The 21,132-nt window shown below is 40.9% G+C and overlaps 1 protein-coding gene across 1 annotated transcript in view; it reads right to left on the reverse strand.

The window, feature by feature from the left end:
* Positions 1-21,132, reverse strand: part of LOC592857 (radial spoke head 10 homolog B) — a 72,046-nt gene that overhangs the window by 30,450 nt on the left and 20,464 nt on the right. The window contains exons 8-10 of the mRNA XM_030982770.1: positions 19,529-19,665; positions 17,152-17,338; positions 16,460-16,571 (exon numbers count right to left, since the gene is read on the reverse strand). Coding sequence (XP_030838630.1) covers positions 16,460-16,571; positions 17,152-17,338; positions 19,529-19,665 — 436 coding nt within the window. The remainder of the gene's footprint in view (positions 1-16,459; positions 16,572-17,151; positions 17,339-19,528; positions 19,666-21,132) is intronic.

The raw sequence follows: 21,132 nt of genomic DNA on the forward strand, positions 1-21,132 counted from the left end.
GAGATGATCAGGACCCGCCATTTTCTTCGAGGGCTTGGTGATAGCTCTATGGCTATGGCTATAGGGTTGCGATAGGGAGCTCGGGAGATTGCTGAGCGATTTCACCATCTCCAAGAGGAATCCAGCAGAGGAGCTTGACAAATCCGATTGGTGTCAGCGACGTCAGATGACGCGGTGAACAATGAAAAGTATATTGAGTTAAGGCGCCGCATCATCTCCATTGATGAGCGAATTGAACAACTAACTAAACTTTTTCAGCAGCCGCCACGAGATGATCCAGAACGACCAGCGAGACAGCCAAGAGAGCAGCAACCTCGTGATCGACCACCACCTCGTTGCTATAATTGTCAGAAGCTTGGTCATCTTGCCCGTAACTGTCGTGTACCACCCCAAAATGGTGGCCAAATTCCTGCACCCCAGTATTTTAGCAGTCGACCGAACTGGGTGCCACAACAACCGCCACAACCTCCACAATGGCAGCAACCTCTTCCTTTTCAGCCGCAGCCGCCGCAGCAACAATTCCTGCCACCCCAAAAATGGCAGCAACACGTACCATTCCAGCCCCAACCACCGAAACAACAGGCTGCAGAACCAGCCAGGGACAATACTTCGGGAAACTAAACGGGGCCGACCTCATCGACCAGGTCGAGGCCGGCCATGGAGTTAAATCGTGCCCTAGAATAATTTGCATTGATGAATCGAACGGACTAACAGCGTATATCACAGGAAATGTTAATGGGGCCTCGTGCAAACTTTTGGTCGATTCTGGGGCAGCAGTGACAGTTATGTCGATAAAACTGTATGAACAAATGCCCATCGAAACTCGCCCAAAATGAATTCCCTTGTCGGATCATGTTCAGCTCCAGTCAGCGGATAAAGGAATTCTAAATGTACATGGAATTATTGGAGCAACTGTGAATGTTGGTTCTAAAGATTTTGAATGGAATGCATACATTGCAGATATAAGTGATGAAGGTCTGATTGGTTTTGATTTTATGCACTATTTTAATTGTACCCTCGAGGCCAGACAAGGGCTTCATATTGATAATATTTTTAATCCAATCGAACTTCAGGACTGTAATTCTATTATAAGTGCAGTTTATGTGAAATATGATGTTGTGGTGCCGCCCAGATCTGAGTTCATTGTACCAGGAAAGATAGACAATTGTGATATTGATTCCCAAGCATGTGCTATTATTGAGCAAACTGCTCATGAGTGGAATATAAAGAATCTTCATGTCGCGGGATGTCTCATCGATGTAACTCGGAATGATATTGACATACCAGTGCAAGTCGTTAACACATCAAGTGAAGAAATTAATCTTCATGCTGGAATGCGAATAGGTTCAATGGAATTAATCAGTGATGTATTTGATATGTGTAATAATGATGTAATCAAGAGTTCAAACCCCAGCATTCGCACAGTAAAGGCTGATTCGAGTAAAGAGATTTCGCAAAAGAGCTGGCCAGATGACTTACAGACATTATATCAGAAATCATGTGAAGGATTAGACCCGCATACACAGGATCAGTTATTTGCCTTGCTGGATAAACATTCATCTACAATTGCATCTTCTTCTACTGATATTGGACGAACCTCCATTGTTCAGCACAGCATTGACACTGGAGATGCAGCTCCAATCAAGCAGCGACCCCTTCGCCCCCCTCGAGCATTCATAGATGAGGAGGAGAAAATAATTGAGACACAACTGCAAATGGGCATCATTCGGGAATCAACAAGTGCTTGGTCGAGCCCGCTTGTGTATGTCAAGAAGCGTGACGGCATGACCCGGCCCTGCGTTGACTACCGTAAACTAAATGACGTCACAAGAAAGGATACCTGTCCACTACCTCACATAGAAGACGGCCTAGATTGCTTAGGAGGTGCACAAATCTTCTCAACTTTAGACTTACAGTCAGGTTACTGGCAGATAGACATTAAAGAGGAGGACCGTCACAAAACAGCATTTAGTACACGGACTGGACACTACGAATATGTCACGATGCCATTTGGACTATGCAATGCTTCTGGCACATTCGAGCGTGCAATGGAACTCATCATGAAAGGCCTTCAGTGGCGAACCTTGATTTTATATTTTGACGACATCATTGAGCTCGACTATTGGGGAACACATCTACCGTCTCGACGAGGTTCTCAGGCGCCTTGGACAAGCAGGACTTAAGCTAAAGCCAAGTAAGTGTCATCTCTTCCAAACTGACCCAGGAAAAGTTGAACAAGTGCGGAACTGGCCGACACCGACATCGATAAGCGACATCCGTTCTTTCCTTGGTTTGTGCTCCTACTATCGCCGGTTCATCCGTGGATTTTCGACAATTGTGGCTCCTTTGAACAGGCTACTTGAAAAATCTAGTAAATTCGAGTGGAATGACGACTGTAAATCAGCCTTGGAACAATTGAAAAACGTACTGGTTAGCGACAACGCCATGGCCTACCCCGATGACCACGCCATGTTCATTCTTGATGCCGACGCATCTTCTTCGGGAATAGGAGCGGTCTTATCTCAAATCCAGTGGGATGACGTCACCCACCGAGAAGTTGAGAGACCAGTCGCTTTTGCTAGCCGGACATTGACAAAATCTCAACGCCGATATTGCACTACACGACGTGAATTGCTGGCAATCGCCATTTTCGACATTACCTACTTGGGAGGAAATTTCTTGTGTGCACAGATCATTCTTCCCTTAGATGGATTATGTCATTTCGCGAACCTACAGACTAGCTTGCCAGGTAGATCGAGATTCTCAGCCAGTTCGACTTCGACATCGAACATCGTGCTGGCAGGAATCATGGTAATGCAGACGCAATGTCTCGAATACCATGTGATCCAGAATCATGTGACTGTTATGACAAAGAAACTATCATTGAACAATTGCCATGCGGTGGATGTACAACATGTGTGAAGCGGCACAAGGCCTGGTCACAGTTCTTCGACGAGGACGACGATGCCGTTCCCGTTACTAATATGAGAGTGCAGCAAACACGCTTGAAATCAGTAAGTGACTACAGCGACCAGACGCCGCCATTGAAACCAGAGGACTCAAGCCATTCAAGTCAACTCTCTAATATTGTCACCATGATGCTATTCGTAATCGGATTCGCTGTTAAGATGTTTTGTCGACTTCCGAGGATTGTTTTGGATTCTATCTTATATGTTGTTGTTTTAGAGCTTAGAGGATTACGTTATGTGAGAGATGGATTTGATGTAATGAAGAGAGGGAATTTGCCATCCCCATTTAGAGTTTCAGTAGTGAGAAATGCGTCGACATCGAGATTGAAGTCGAGAACTAAACATTCATCGGTTAATGTCAGAGCGAGTGATAACCTGCCCTGCGTCTCGGACACAGGTGCCATCGCTGGAGGGAACTCTGGGCAGCGGGAAGTCCTGCGTAATAATTTTGACCGAGAAACTTTGTTGACAATGCAACGTGATGACCCCGACGTCGGCATAATATACAAATGGATTTCGGAGTCTCCTGAAAGACCAAATCGAGCCATAGTTTATGACAAAAGCCCAATTGTCAGGAATTTATGGCTCTTATGGACTCAGCTTGAATTGATTGACGGGGTTCTATACAAACGGCATGTCACTAATCATAAATTAACTACTACTAGACAACTCGTCGTCCCCTTCACACTGCGCGATCAGATCTTGGAGTCTAATCACAAGTCTGTGCTATCAGGGCATTTCGGAGTAAAGAAGACTTTCAGTAGAATCCAGCAATGATTTTACTGGTTAAACATGAGAGAATCTGTAAAACTTTATATTGATAATTGTGTAACATGTGGTGCCCGCAAGCGTCCGACATCGAAACCAAAGGGCCCTCTTGGTAAATATAACTCTGGATTTCCTATGGATCGTGTCGCTCTCGATATCATGGGTCCATTTCCCATCAGTAACCAAGGTAACCGTTATGTTTTGGTAGTGAGAGACGTATTTACCAAATGGATCGAGGCCTATGGGATTCCTGATCAAACAGCTCACACTGTCGCCAACATCGTGGTATCAATTATCTCATTATCGAGAAGGCAAAGTTCCATTCGCTGTTGAAATAACGTGAATTCTTCAGCGAGACCACACTGAGAGTCCCACTTCATCTCTGGATAGCGGGCCATGGTCCTGGTTTCTACAATGGGGTCTTGGACTACACAGGTAATTCAGGGAATAATTTTCCCGGTATCGCATCGCAATTCGCGATGTATTTTCAGCCATTTGCGACGCATCTTTTTTCATGAATCGCAATTGCTGCGATGCAAGCGAAACGTACATTCATATATACACAGACCGCCAATCCACAAACTACATGTACATACAATGCAGTGCATGCATCAACAATGCACGAGCTATGTACTGTACTCACACACAGACCGCCAATCCACACATTGCATGTACAGCAGGCTAGGCCAGCGCAGCCTGCACTGAGCGATATTAGCGTACTACAGTCACTTTCTAACCGTGAAGCTACACACACCTACATAGCGCACTATCGGCGATGAGTGTCTACGGTCACCTTTTAGCCGTGAGTGTTGTTGCGATGCAGACAACAATGCACGCACGTGGTGAACTAATTATATATCCAGGGCAGGCTCAATCGCGCTCATGTGCGAGCTAATACTACGTGTTGTTGTTTACCCTCGATACGATTCAAAGTTACTGGATTTATTTGGATTTAAGACTCGACTCGTCTCTGGATTTATTGTTGGACCGATATTTTTGTCATTTTCAAAACATGGTGTCAATTCGTGTAGTTACTGTGGAAGGTTGGATTAAGGATTTAGACCAGAAAAGGGAATGGATCGAGTACGAAGAAAGTGCTGGGAGATTAAACTGCATTAGGTGCAAGATGTGTGTAGCACATCAAGCGAAACTGAGATCGCTACGTAATTTCAACCAGGCATTTATCAATGGAGTTACGGGGTCGGCCCTGAAAAAGGACAATGTTGTGAAACATTCTCGCAGTGAAATGCATAAGAAAGCAATTGCTCTTTCTTCAAGGCCTAAACTGACGCTCGATGCAATCTTCAAGACAACGCCTATAGGGAAAGCGTTAGCTGGAGCATCAAGTGAGGAAGAGAAACGAGTAAGTAAACTCTTTGACATTGCATATGCTATCGCAAAAGAAGAACTGCCTTTTACCAAGTACCCTGTTTTCGTCGAGTTAGAGAAGAAACATGGAGTTCCATTAGGCAACACATACACACATGAAGCAAAGTGCAGTGAGTTTATTGGTGTCATCGGTGATACAATGAAGAGTGAAATGCTCACTGCTTTGAAGGAAGCCCAGTATTTTTCCATCATGGTTGATGGTTCTACAGATGCCAGTGTTAAGGAGCAAGAACTTGTGTATGTTCATTTTGTGAATGATAAAACTGGTGAGGTCCAGTCAAACTTCTTTTGTATTACTGATGTTAAGCATGCTACAGCACAAGGCTTGAAAGATGGGCTGGATGAAATATTCGCTGATGCAGATATGTCACTGAAAGGAAAGTTAGTCTGCGTTTGTGCTGATGGTGCTGCAGTGAACATGGGAGTAAATAAAGGTCTGATTGCTCTTCTACGGAAAGATCATGAAATGCCCTGGTTAATTGGAATGCACTGTCTGAATCACAGATTGGAACTGGCAGCAAAAAATGCCTTTGAGAAAACGTACATGGATGAGATCAGTGAAATGCTTCTGTCCATGTATTATGTATACCAGAAGAGCCCAAAACGCCTGCGAGAGTTAAGGACTCTGGGAGAAGTCATGGAGGAAGTTGTAACTAAGCCAGAGAAGGCTCATGGGACAAGATGGCTACAGCACAAGTCCAGGGCACTTGCCACCCTTCTGCGGTCATATCCAGTCATCATTGCACATCTTGAATCTATGGCCAGTGAATCGTCAGCAGCAGATGGCGCTAGATTTCGTGGATACCTGCAGGTCTTGACTAGCTTCAAGTTTGTGATGCACTGTCTGCTATTCTATGTTATGTTGCAGCCTTTGGCAGCCCTTTCCTGCAATCTCCAGGGAGAGTCAGTGGACCTTATGTTTGCCATGGCAAGTCTTGAGTCATTCCACACTTCCATGCAAAACCTTGAATCAGAGCACGAGGACATAGAGGATGCCTCAGAACTGTCAAAGTTCCTCCGTGACATCACCTTTCAAGATGGCAAGGCCGAAGTGGAGTACAAGAATGTCAGGCTGATCAACGTGAGAAGCGATGTTTTCACTGCTTTTCAGAACTCTAGAAAGGTATATGTTAAGAAGATCAGAGAGTGTGTCGATGCAAGATTCTCTGACTTTAATTCACAGCTTTTCCAAGCATTCAAGGTGTTGGACACTAATGCCTGGCCAAGGGACAAGCCTTCTCTTGACCAGTTTGGTCACAAGGAGCTTAACACAGTGTTTGAGCATTTCAAGGGGTTGCTCCAGGAAGTCCAGCCAGAGTCCATCCAGATGGAATGGAACTCCTTCAAGTCATACTGGAATTCAAGTCTGATGGACTTGCAAAGCTCTGATGTTTGGAGAGCATTTGTCAAGGTTTCAACAAGCAAGTACCCCAACCTTGGTCTTCTCATCAGGGTCTTACTCACCTTTCCCATCAGTAATGCCAAGGTGGAGAGGGGATTTAGTACAATGCGCCGAATTAAGACAGACTGGAGATGTAGACTAAATGCTCGCACTCTAGATCATCTCATGAGGATCAGCATCGAGGGACCATCTTCCACTGATTTTAATCCACAATGTGCTGTTAAGAATTTCTTCTGTACACCTCGCAAACCAAATGTGCAACCCTACCTATACCAAGGTAGCAACAAGCGGCCATATCCACTTGATGAATAAAGGTGAGTCCACAGTTACACCAGAATCAATGTACATAACATAAAATGTAGTAAGTATGCATTCATGACCAGATGTTGTGACGTCATTGTTTTTGCACTGTAATTTATAACATGAAAAAAAATTGCTATACAAGTTCATCCAACTGCTATGCAAAAATTATTTTGTGTAGCAGATTTGCTATGCAAATTTTTGGCTGGAAATTATTCCCTGTAATTACATGTAATACATGAATTGTGACTTAGATCGACATGTAGGCCTACAGAGCAATTAGCATTTACACTATAGACTCTATGTACAACTTCAAAATGCAGGTTCAAATGTATCAAAATATATCAAGTCTAGATCCATAGACCATTGGACCCCCTTGTGTAATTGGTCTAACATAGACAACTGGTCCTGGACCCGCTTTAAGGGGATACCACAGACCACTGTTTGGTCTAGTACCAGTAGAGTCTACCACTAGATCTATATCTAGATCTAGTAGTACTACATCAGCACTTCTAGTCTACATACATGTAAGAGATATGTGTGTATCATTCACTTAATTAGGACAGGTCCACACATAGAAATTGGACTTGTTAAGGTCTAAAATAATAAATAATAATAATACTCAGTTTTTATATAGCGCAAATTACAATTAAGTCTCTAAGCGCTGTGGAAATAGAAAAAAATCAAGAAGTGAGTACAGAAGAAATGAAATGATAAGAACATAATAGCATGATGAATATCCAAACTGAAACTACATGTACATGTATAAAACATTGTATTGTATAAAGAATGGTACAAAATTACATTTGAAAAAGGTAAGACTTTAACAGAGGCTTGAATATATCAAGAGAAGAACATTCTTTGATATTAATAGGAAGTTTGTTCCATAGTTGAGGGACTGCATATTGAAATGCTCTATGCCCATATGATATTGTAGATACCGTAAGGGGGATAAACAACTGTCTTGAACTAGAACGAAGCTGCCTAATTGGATGATACTCATTGAGAAGCTGCTGTAAGTAGAGAGGAGCCAATTTATGCTGACATTTGAATGCTATTATAAGCAGTTTAAATATTAATCTATCTTTAACTGGAAGCCAATGTAAATTACGAAGCATGAGGGAAACTGATTCTCGTGAATGTGTTCTAGTAATGAGCCTAGCAGCAGAATTTTGTATTCGCTGCAGTCTACAAATCAGTGTATCGGGCAGACCGTACAATAAACCATTACAACTATCAATATGGCTTATTACAAAAGCGTGGACAAGTCTTTCTGTTGTATCCTGATCAAGGTAAGGCCTTATTTTTCCTATCTTATATAGTCCATAAGCAGCATTACGGCATATTTTACTTATGTGCATTGACATTGCTAATTGATTATCTATCACAACCCCTAGGTTCCGAGCACAGTTTGGTGGCTGAAGTCTTGAGTTGTTGAAAATGAGAGGAGGTAGCAAACTTTGTGTTCGATGTCGAGAAGCCAAGTGTATTAATTCTGTTTTTCCCTCATTAATTGACAGGCCATTTTCCGATGACCATGATGATATCTCCTGCAGGCACGCCTCTAATCTGGGAATCACGTTAGGCCAGTCATCACGATTCACTATAGCATACACCTGGGTGTCATCAGCATACATAGCGTGACCAAATCCATGTGCCTTAATGATATCTTCAAGGGGAGAGGAGTACACAGTAAAAAGAATAGGGCCCAACACCGAGCCCTGTGGCACTCCACGCAGCAGTTCTTGATTAGCCGACGTCTTCCCTCTAATGACGAAAGAATGAGAACGACCCTTAATATATGATTCAATCCAATCAAAAGCAGCACTACTGAATCCAAATCTGTTCCGCAGCCGAAGGAGTAAGATGCTATGGGACAACGTGTCGAAGGCTGCTGAATAGTCTAACATCAGCAGAACTGCTTCTTGACCACAGTCCACAGCAAGGAGGAGATCATTGCAAACCTTCAGCAAAAACTGTCTCCCAACTGTGATTTTTCCGATATGCGGACTGCATGATAGAATTCAAGTTGTTCGCTGCCAGATAACACTGTATCTGTGAGGCTGCTGCACGTTCAAGAGCTTTAGAGATAAACTTCAAATTAGCAATCGGTCTATAACTATTCAGGTCATCAGCATCCAATTTACTATTCTTCAAAAGTGGCTTGACCTGTGCATGTTTCAAGGAATCAGGAAACAGTCCCTGATCAAACGATAGATTGACGATCTGTGCAATAATTGGACCGATCACACTCTTGCACCGTTTTAGAAGATGAGTGGGGATTGGATCAAGTACACAAGTAGATGACGGAGAATCAGCAATGAGTTTAATTGCCTGCTGTACTGAAATTGGAGTGAACTTCACAAATGCAACACTAGATCATTGGTCAGCATGTTGGTCATCTGAAGGTGAGTCTGCAGAGGCTGATGAAGCTGTATGCAATTTATCAATGATGCGGCTTATCTTCTCTTTGAAAAATTGGGAGAAACGCTCAGCAAGCAACTCATCGGAATCAGTGGAAGGGAGCACCATGGTTTGATTAGCATCACATAATTTCTGAACTTTCTTGAAAAGATCACGAAAATCACAATCTCTGAACTGGTTGACGTGAAAGTTTTTCTTAGCTTCTCGTATGAGGTGACAGTACTGGCTACTAAAAAACTTAAAGTTCTGGTTATCAACCTCAAGCCCAGAAGATCGTTTTTTATGCTCTAAACGTCTCAGGTATTGTTTAGCTTTACGTAGTTCATCATTATACCAAGGTGCATTAGGTCGACAGGTTATTTCCTTCGACAGGAGGGGAGCATGCTTATCCAAAAGATCTCTAAGAACATGATCATACTGATCTACTAGAGTGTTTAAGTCAGAAGAAGGATGAGTATACAATTCTGACTCAAGAATGTCCCTACAAAATGTGTCAACATCAATCGCATCTATTTTGCGTGTGGTAATTCGTAGCTTGACAGGATCTGGTTTTCTTGTGCTCAGTGAACAGGTGACAGCAGCATGATCGGATGGTAAGTATTCTGTGGTTGCTACATTGCTGACAAGGTCATCTGAAGCACGTGACAAGACCAAGTCTAGTTTATGCCCCCGTTCGTGAGTAGAACCTGCGACATGTTGTACTAAGTCGAAAGAACTGATCAGCTCCATGAATGCTTGGGCTTTCCTATTCTGCTCATCATCCACATGAAAATTGAAATCGCCAGTGATTAAAAGTCTACTCGGATCAGACACAAGGAGCTCCAAATATGATGAAAACTCGTGAATGAATAAAGACGCTGTCTGTTGATGGTTCTGAGTTCTCTGCGGCCTGTAAACCACGACTAGTCGAAGGGGCGTTCTACGACTTTCTGATATTGTAAGATCAATATATTCGAATGACTCCTGCAGTCGATGCATGTTTTGCTTAACTCTAAGAGTTTTACGTAAGCATACACCCACACCACCACCAATTCGATTCTTTCTGGGGATGTGCAAGAAAGTGTGAGTTGGAAGAGTGGCCAGAAGATCTGCAATTGGGCTATTATCTCTATCATCTCCATATAGCCATGTTTCCAAGAGGGCAAGGATATCCAGCTGTTTAGAAATGATGAGATCACAAACCATGCTCACTTTTCCGTTGATAGAGCGGGCATTCCATAGTCCAAGTTGACATTCGGACTTATCATCTACAGTTACACATTTTGTGCGTCTATTCCTGCCTCCTTTGTGACCTCGTTTAATTTTCGGTCTTGCATTTATTTCAAGAGATTTGATATTTGCCCAAACTTTGTTTTCTAACCGATAATTAACACGGCTTCGAACATCCAAAAGTGTTTGACGTTTATAAGGTCCTGAGTTAGGACAACACTGGTGTGGTGATGTTCGAGGGGCTATACATGTAGCACAAGAATAATTTGCTGATTTTTCATTTCCAGCATCAGGACCAGGGTTAGATTGAATATCGCCTGATTTCAAAAGTTCTAACCTAAATGTGCAGTCACTGTTGCTGTAGTATGCAATTCTTCTACAACAGAAGATGCTCTTGGATTTGGTATTAGCACCGATAGCATATGGCTTCCTAACAATAGGGCTTCTTAGAAGCAAGTTCTCATGTACCCCACCAATGAATAGGTTGGTGGCTGTCAAAAGAACAACACACAAAAAACACAAAGCCTTCATTGTGAAATTTGATCCTGGGATTATCAGTCTGGCTAGCAGGGTCCGCTTGAGTGATCAATAACTTCCCGTGTAGAAAATGGCTACAGCTTTCACATACTCAACATGGCAGATCTCATTTTCAAAGTTCCATATCTGTTGCTAAAACAAGGATGAATCCTTTCCCAAAAACGGTCCTGTAGAATCCTTGAGTTGAATAATAGATGTAGTTCCAAGATTATTGATAACATGCAGTAGGTTCAGTATAAAAGAGATAGCACTTGAGAGGGGATGAGAGCTGTTGTTACGCGCTCAGTCCCGATTCTCTAGAAATCTAGACTAGGCCTAGTCCAGATCTAGTCTAGATCTAGACCAGGTCCAGTAATATAGAACAAGGTGACAGTAGATTTTGATCAAATTACACCTTCTTAGTCATACTCATTCTCATACTCAGTCTAGTCTAGATCCATAAATAAGTAGAGTCTAGACTAGAAAAAAAGTGTCTAGACTATCTATCTAGGCTAGGTCTTGATCTAGACCCCTAGACTAGACTAGTCCAGTTTTATACGACAAAGCATCTTAATTATGGTTTAATTGTTTCAAACCGAGTCCAAACATTATATGTCTGCTTAGATTATAGTCCATTTGATTAAGAGTCTAATCTAGTTTTCATTCCACAATCAGATCCGACCAAGTCCAGCAATCAGTCCTGGATCTACTTGCACGGTCCGCAACACGACGCTCTGGGTCCGAGTGGCTTAGGCTAGTTCCAAAACCAAAAGGCAGTGCAGGGCTGGAAGTCCGAGGTAGCGGCCTATAGCTGTACTGTTCCCGGTCCCGGTCGAGCCTCTAGGCTCTGGTCTTGTCAAGCCTCTAGGCTCTTCTCCTGACGAGCCTCTAGGCTCTGCTCCTGGCGAGCCTCTAGGCTCTGGTTCTGCCTCCGCATCAGTTCTGGTCCTGAATGTAGGGCTTTAGTCTGACAGTCAATACACTAGTCTACTCGTAGTGTTGCCCGCGTAATACAGTGCGCAACCTTACGCAGACACAAAGTCATATTGGAGACGCGGCTGTGAGTTTACTCTGCTGGCTGTGCAGTGTGATTGTCGGCAGTTCAAAAACCGTCCCTTATCAATCTTTCATAAGTCATTCAAGATTATTGCTGGCCCTATGTGATCTGCAGTTCCATAGTAATAGATATGGCAATTCTTTTGACCGCTGCCACCATGTTGAAAGATCAGATGAACGGATAAATAAGAGATCACTGTAGACAATGTTCATGTATAAGTGGCCATCTTGAAAGTGCTTTATTCAGGTATCCTTCCGCCAATCGCGGCCTCATTACGCACATCAATGAACTATTGGTGTTGTTCATATAGTACCACAACAATGATGTCTGCTTATGTTGACAAAAAGCAGGAGAACTGGGACTTAAATTTGTCGCTCTTGACATCAGCCTATCGAAGCACTATTCATGAGACTACTGGATTTTCACCAAATTTTCTCATGTTGGGGCATGAGGTTAGAACCCCAATTGAAATTGAAGCACTTGGTGTAGACAAGCCCGACATCAATGACCGGGACTACATGTATCATGACTACGCCTCCAACATCGTCTCAATGATGACGGAAGCATACAACTTAACTCGTGAGCATCTTGCCTCACAAACTCAGAGACAGAAGAGAGATTATGATGCGAGACTATCAGTAAACACCTACAGACCAGAGGATTTAGTCTACTACTTAGACACAACTAGAAAGAAGGGACTTTCCCCAAAACTGAAGTCTACTTTCTGGGTTGGTCCATGTGTGGTAACCAGGAAAATGAGTGACTTAGTGTTTGAGATTAAAGCGCAACAAAAGGGAAAAGTTAAAGTCCTGCATCATGGTCGTCTTAAATCGTTCAAAAGTAATGACATTCCACAATGGGTAAGGGAACAATCTAAGAAAGTTTGTAGTAATGTTTCTTTTTCTAATACTTTGTACTACTGGTACCCAGACTAGCCAGAAAGACACTTTCTCCCCTCGCCGCTCTTCACGAAGATCTATAGCCCCTGACAGATTTGTATACTAAATTACCATAGATAACATACTCCAGTCATGAACTTGTTGATTCCTTCTAAATGCCTAGTGAAATGGTGTGCTGGCCTCCAGTTTGTCACTTCTGCTTCATTTTATCACCAAAGAGAGACCTGTCTGATTTTGGTGGAGACTTTATATTGTGCTTTCCCTTCTACCAGCCGTATCTCCAAATTCTCTAATTGGACCAATCTCTGGAATTTAACATTGTCTAGCTTGATCATCTAGAGATTAATTGGATTAATTTTATACTTTTCCTGTCTATAGCACCATGTCTACCCATTTTAACGGCATCGGAGATGCTTTTTCACTTGTCCAGTACCCACCACAAAATACACCCGTATTGGACGAGAGCTACTCTCCAATTTCGAACGTTGGGGAAGTTACCCCTTTTACAACTCCAGACTTTAATGACATCATGGGGGAACCAAAAGCAGCCAATAGTGCATTCGAGCTGACGCCTCTTCCGAATGGGAAGAGGCCAGCAAAAAGGAGAGGGACATATTCATCAGAGAGAAAAACCGACCCCGATACAAAACTTTCAGAAGTAATTTCAAACATGGAACCCCGACTATCGTCCGAGATTGCTGGGCTTAGGACCGAAATAAAAGCGATGGAGAAAAGCGTCCAAAATTTAGCTGACGTCATAGAAGGAAGGGACGACAACTCCAGGACTTACGCCAAACATATCCAGTCGATTTTCACATCGGGGGTGAACCACCTGGTTTCCTTGCTTGGAAAGCAAAAGAAGAAAATACACCAGGCATCGTCACTCCTGACCGAACTGTTGGCTGACGATAAATAACTTTTCCCAGACTATATTTCTTTTGCGGACATTGAGTGCCTTAGCGGAGGACTTGTTTAGGACGAACTGTCAGTTTTATATTTAATGGAACTATGAGAGCTCTATAATGATAACCATGTGTACTTTCTATAATTATTTGGATCTACTTATTTTGTCTCTTCAATTGGTATATTGTTCGTACATTGCCATTGACTGTTTTCTACTGCACTTTCCGTTTCTTCTATCTAACCTCCCTACCTCTCTCTCTCTGTGCCTATCTCTCTGTCTTTTTCTCTTGTCATCTATTTGAAAATTATGTGACTGTGTGGAGTTATTGCCACTGTGTTTACTCTTAGTACTCTTTCAGATTGTATGCTATTATGTTCAATGGTTTACACTATTTGCTATTTAATTTCTGCCCAATTACATGGGGTGTGCCCTAACTTTTGCATTTTTCTATCATCTATGTGCGGGCAAATGTACTACTCGTTGTTTTCGGTATGTTTTAAGTTCCTTCACATTGTCATGAAATTATACTGCTTGTTGTCAATTTCATGGTTCTTACCTTTCTTAATTGGTAACATTTTGCTACCATTTTTTTGTTTTGTTGCGCCATATAGTGCATGATGTACTCATTTATTTTTTATGTATGCATTTTTAATAGTCAGATTAGGTCAGATGGTATTTTGTATCTTTGTTTATCTTTAATTCATTATACATGTGTACCTGCAACTGTTAATATATGAGTAAAGGTCACATTCCTTTGTTTTGTAAGTCTTCTTTTTTGGGGGGTAATGTATATACATCTTCTTAGAGGCCATTGGCTTAATTATTTTGCCTGTTTCTTCCATGCTATCTTTGCATTGTTATACGGTAGGGAACAAACTTGAACTTGTTGGTTGTGTACGCAAGGCTCCTTTTGACAAACGACGCTCCCTCTCTTTTCCTGATTCTTTCTCTCCCTCTATCTCTTTCTCTCTTGTCTCTTTCGCCGTCATCACCTTGCCTTCTCTTCTCTCTCCATTCCTATAGTCTCTCTTTGGTTTCCTTTCCCCATGACTTGTTTGTTGTACTATAGATGTTAAGTTATGCTTTTGTATCATTGCGTCTGTTGCTAGAGTTCGACTTTAAGGACATTTGTATATATCCTACATTTTACTATACTGGTGCATGTTGCGAATTCGTTTTTATATATTTGCTTTATTTATCATAATTTTACTGTTGCTTTCGCTTTTCTTTCCTATCCCTTTCTTATCCTTCTCTTCTATTCTTCTTTCTAATTTCCCTTTTCATCGCTGGGGACAGCAATATCTTCCGTAGGGGGAGGATAGTGTCACGCAGTTTGGTTAAGATATTTGATGTAATATTATGTATATATTTTATTCCATGCTTTAGTCTACTCTACAACTATCCATGATTATTGTACCAGTCTATGTTAAGGATGTCTTGCTATAGTTACGCTATTACAAATCCAGCCAGCCCGATCCCAATTGCTTTGCATATAGCAAAGTTCTATTCTCTCCTCACTTTGACCTTGCATTCACTTTCAGAACTTTCACTCTGTCCGTTCTCACTTTGACTTTGCCTGACTTTCAGAGCTCTCGTTCTTTCCCTTCGCTCTTGCTTGCCCGAAACTCTCATTTCAACTTTCCACTGTCCTTCAGCCCTTTCAGCTTGCTTCTTGTCTTGACTTTCTCCTGTCTTTGTATCCTCTCTCTCAATATGACTTTGAGCTCTGTATTTATGTGCTCAATGCCGTCCTCCTCCTAAATACTCCGCAGCGCGATACTTGCGACCTACATGACTGGTCTTTCTCCATCTCCCTCGAAGGGTATATAAGACAGACTGCATTCGTATCTTAGGCAGTTAGGAGCGAAGAATCTGTCAGTGAAGAGTGAAGACCGTTACAGTTAAGAGTGAAACTTGTGAGCTGTCGAGAGTTAATTGTGTCAGTTATTGTGACAATCCTGTCATCACGGTGTTTGAAGCGAGAGCACTCTACGAATGGGATAGAGAGCCATCCTGTTCAGAAATGGTCTCCAGTCATGTTAGTCTATCTGTTTAGCCTGTTCTAATGCCTGCTGCATTTTTTTGCCTCTCTGATTCGCAAGACATTCTCTTTTATCCATCCTTGTAAATGTGTTTGGGTTTGCTGTAATAAACTCCTCAACTGTAATTTCTGCCTCACGAGTGTTTATTCTCCCTGAATCTCGGCCATCCCTAACAACTAAACTTCAACATATAACGGGGCTAATATATCTTGGGACTTTTACTTCCTATTGTCGAACAATATAAGTCCCCGTTACAATATGAAAATAATTCAGATGTATTGATGTTTATTTCAGCTACTACAAATTACTAGGATTGTTCTCCCATCTACAGCGATGTCGACCCCGTCTATCGAGGTCTTCAAGAGCCGCCTCTCTTCAGTCACTCTTCGCTATTAAAGTGACAGATGCTGCTTTTTTACTTGCACATTATCTTTGAGTTTTTCTTATTTGTCCATCACCGCACTTCCCTTGCACGTGTTCCTGCAACCGCACACCTTTTTCTGCACGAAGTACGACAATACTCTTTAAACAGGGATGTACTCCAATGGAAGAAGGAGAAGAAGTAGTATTGAAAACTCACTGATAATGATCTTTGTAGAGATGATAAGAGAGCGTGATGATGTGGTTGAGGAATTCTCTCATCAGAAGCTTGTCAAGTGGAGAGTGGATATCAGTCGCTGTCTTGTCTGCAGCTGAGTACAAGAATATCAAACAAACAGGAATAAATAGTTGAGATTTCAATTTCACACTGGAATAAAAGATTTCATAAGTAATTAATTTTCATATGTCATGTCAGGGGAAATTAGATGCGTTCGTATACATGCATAATAAAATGAGGAAATTTGATTCTTGGAAATAAAAAACATGGAAATTTAGGACAAATCAATATACAATACCAAACCGAAAGTATAAATAAAACAATGGTAGTTAAAATCATAATAACATAGTAACGTCTGAACGACTTGTAAAATTGTATTTAGCAAGTAACCATGCAACAAAATAACCAAAATTCCTCCTCACTATTTGTCTGCTTTCCAGTAAACATTTTAGATTGGTATTTACCTTAATTTACACAGACCAACTTTTTTGTATTAATTTTTTTTTTTTTTTTTGGGGGGGGGGAGGGGGAGGGGGGTGGGGTCCCCACCCCACCCCCCTCTATACCACCCCACCCAATACCAAAAATGAAATAAATATGAAAAAAAGCTGTTGATTTGCATGAATTCCACCACTGTCACATCAAAATGTTGGAAGACAAATCTTGTGACTTACCCAGAGTTCTATCCATCTCCGCTAGTGTTGCATCAAGATGGTGGAAGCGAGAATCTTTGAGGAATCTCCAGAACTGAAGTCTTGTCATGATGAAGGTATTATCAGGTGATGCATCATGTCCAAGACCACTATAGTAGGAGTACACCTTCTTCAGTGCGCTCATGTGACGCAGAATCACAAACAGTACCTAGACAAGAAAGATAAAGTTTGTCTAAATTATTGCTGCCTTTTTGGAAAACATCCATTTATATTGCCAAATGAGAAGCAACAGTGAAACATTATACAAATAATACACAGCAGTGAGGGCCTTTGTAAGAATTACCCACACTCGGTACCTTTGGAAAAGTCTAACACGTGTCAGACCTTTCCAAAGGTACCGAGTGTGGGTCACATAATTTTACTAATGCCCGAACAGAATCATGTGTATTATTTGTTTTATAACATTATGACGTGGATCCTTGCTACTTAATCAATCACCCTCACATCTCAAACTCAAAGGCCTGAATTCACAAAGGAGGTTTAAATCTAACCCATGGTTTAAATCCTCATTTACATAACCCATGGTTTAAAATAAGCGCAAATTGAGGCGTACCTTGCCTTGCGCGCGTCTAATATTGGACCTTTGACTTGGGTCGCACTTATTTTGCGCTAATTTTAGACCATGGGTTATGTAAATAAGGGTTTAACCATGGGTTAAATTAAAACCTCCTTTGTGAATTCGGGCTAATGTCCACACATTAATCAGTCTACATCTAAATAAAGCTTCAAATCTAGCAAAGCCAAACTTTATGCTCTTCTTGGTACCACCAGAATCAGTCCTATTCAATAACTCTTGCATTTGTGCAGTTGAAAGGATTTCAAACGTAGGCACTTTAAATGCCGCGGCAGCCATTCTCGCGAGTAAAAGTAAAACGATGAAATCTCAATGCTTATGATAGCAACAACAAGCTACATGTAGATGTACTAATGACCGGTCATTACCATTAGCATTACCATTAGGTAATGACCGGTCATTACGCGTTAAGCAAAATAAATGCCTGGTCACATGTACGCTTTCAACCAATCATTTGATTAGGATTTACGTCATCATCTTATAATGGACTCTATCATTCTTTTCAGCTGAAGGGAATATGCTCAAGTTTTATTCAAAACCTAAAAGACTACCGGTATACATATACAGCATTCCACAATATGACAAACAAAACTACTTTCCTACGTTCTAGCATGTGTTCTGAACTTCTGTTGCTAAAATTGGATTTTATATAAAGGCAAAAGGAAATGTATTCCAACAAATTTCTTTAAAGTCCATACAGTTTAGACAAACAGTACCGTAATTAACGGTGTATAAACCGCCCTCGTGTATTAATCGTACCCCTCTTTTTCGCCCTAAAAAAAAATAATATAAAAAAAAATTAAAAAATAAAACTCTGTCGGCAGCAAGCCAGGTCCGTGTTAAAAAAACCCATGCGGGAAGGCCTTTCATTTAACTGCGAGGTATGTGCAAGATCATTAATGTAAATTAAAAAACAGTAGAGGACCTAAGATAGAACCTTGTGGTACACCGTGTAATAGAAGAAAAATTTGAGGAATGATTATTATAAACTACATATTGAGATCTATCAGAAAGATTACTTTCAAACCAAGATGACAGACAAATTTAAGTGTTGTTCTAGTTTCTAAGTGGTGAGTCAACACACCGATTACTGAGCATTTTTGTTGGTTTTTTTGGTGTACCGTGTATAAGACGCACCCCCGACTTTGATTTTTTTTTGTCCATTACATGACAATACTCCTTTCCTACATCAATACTAGCAAACAATTTCCAGCATTTGTTCTGTTAGCTGAAATTTTAATGTATAATCAAACGATAACTAATGATTCAAATTATGTTTTGTGACTGAACATTTGATTCTTGCATTAAATGTAAAATTTCAAAAAAGACCCTTCAAACAGTAGTATACTACTACTACAGTAACTACTACTTCCACTTCTACTTCTACTACTGATAATAATTTTGGGTTTAAATCTATAGTGCTTAATAAACGGACCATGATTCTACTCACTTTATAGTTATTAAATTCAGGCATGCCCACAGACATTGAACATTCTCCACTCCATGGTGAGCATTTCAGCCAGGCACCATTTTACAGATGCGCACAAGACTAACAAACTACAATAAATTTCTTATCATAACGGGTATCCGTTTAACACCTGGATGGAGAATAGTCTTGGAGATGGAGAGAGTCTTGCCCAAAGACGTTAATACCGGGCTGGGATTCAAACCCTCAACCCTTGGATTGAGAGTCAAGTGAGTGAACCACTACACCACCAAACCTCCATCAACTAAAAGCATTCGTGATGAGAGAGAGTGGTTTACCTGATGAAGCTCCTCTTCTTTCTCCTCTGCGCTGAATGCATCAAGTAAATGCTGAAGGTCAAGGGTCAATGAAGGGCCTAGAGTGTTACGACTCTCATCAGTTCTTGCTGTCAAATCTCCTACGTGTTGATCTGGAGCTGAGGGGTGTAACAAGAATACGTAACTAATTAAAAAGGTGTCACATGATAATATCATTCTATCTTGGATATGCCTAAGAAATTTCTTGATTATCAAGTGCTTAGAAAGCTTCTCTTTAGTCATGATGATCAGCACCTAAAATTCATCAGGAATAGATGAAGCTTATTAGGTGAAGCCTAATAGATGAAGCCTATTGATTTTGTCAGAATTTTCTTTCTTCTTTATTTATTTATTTATTATTTATTTATTTATTCTTTACTTTTATTTCTCCCCCTTTTTTGTTCCTAGGATAACTCACGATCGGTTGTGTTAATTTCTTTCAATTTTAACACAGTTATAGGTCCTTGTCATGAGACGTGACAGGAACATTTTCAAGGTCATTGAGTCTTTATGACGTCATCCAGGCGCCATTTTGTGAAATCACATTATCCATCATATCTTCATGACGTGTCATCAAAGGTCATTCATATTCATATCACGTATACTTCAGGTCAAGGGTCAACAGGTCATGTCATCAAAGGTCAAATTAAGGTCATGACCTGCGGGTACGGGCGCATCAAAATTTTGAAATGCTCAAAATCACTTAACTATTTAACGAGAGTACGAATCAGGTCATTTTAAGCATTTCAAGAAAAAAACGCGTACACACGCGTGCGCGCGCGTTTTCGCGCGTCATGACATTTTGCAACATAGAATCGCCAATTTTTCTCGGTCATCATATTTGGCACATTTTTCACAGCATTTTGATACCTTGTTTACCTGTTTGTGAACATTAATAACGGAATGAGCGTCCGTTTAAGATACATGTACTTGCGTGTGAACTCTTGTAATACATAGCATATATGGGCAAGAACATGCCTATACAAAATCTTTTGTAGCTCTTTAAGATGCCCGTTGACCACTAATTTTATTTTCATATTTGGATAGAGTATGAATTGTAGTTATGATTTCATGTCTCATTTGACCCTCAATGAACTCATGACGTCATCATAATGGCCTCTGAACTAAAAATTTCTATTTGCTTATTATGACGTCAGCATATTTTTAGAACATTGATTGTATCTCTGTAAATATAGATCGATTTTCCTCCGAATTTGGATATGTTCTAGCTGAGACAATTCTCTACGAGTACAGTATTCATAATTTTTCATTTTCACAAATGCATCATGGGGTATTTTTGCAATTAAAGGAGGCATGTCAATTTTTCACATTTTGCGTGTATTCTCTATGGGACATGACTTTTTCTCACAACTGGATTCTACATTCCCGTCTTTCGCGAGCAAGATCATCGTGATCATCATCATCATGATCATCATTGTTTATATGTCTAAATAATTTCTCCCATTCTCAAATCTATCATAAAAAGTGAAGACAGACCACCTAATTCGTCCCCATGACGAATTAAATTTCTAGTTTATTTTAGTTTTTTTCATAAATCGCATGGTTATTACACATTTATAATTGGG

Source organism: Strongylocentrotus purpuratus, unplaced genomic scaffold (genome assembly GCF_000002235.5).
Source record: "Strongylocentrotus purpuratus isolate Spur 01 unplaced genomic scaffold, Spur_5.0 spur5_scaffold_13, whole genome shotgun sequence".
In the NCBI taxonomy this organism is placed as follows: Eukaryota; Metazoa; Echinodermata; class Echinoidea; order Camarodonta; family Strongylocentrotidae; genus Strongylocentrotus; species Strongylocentrotus purpuratus.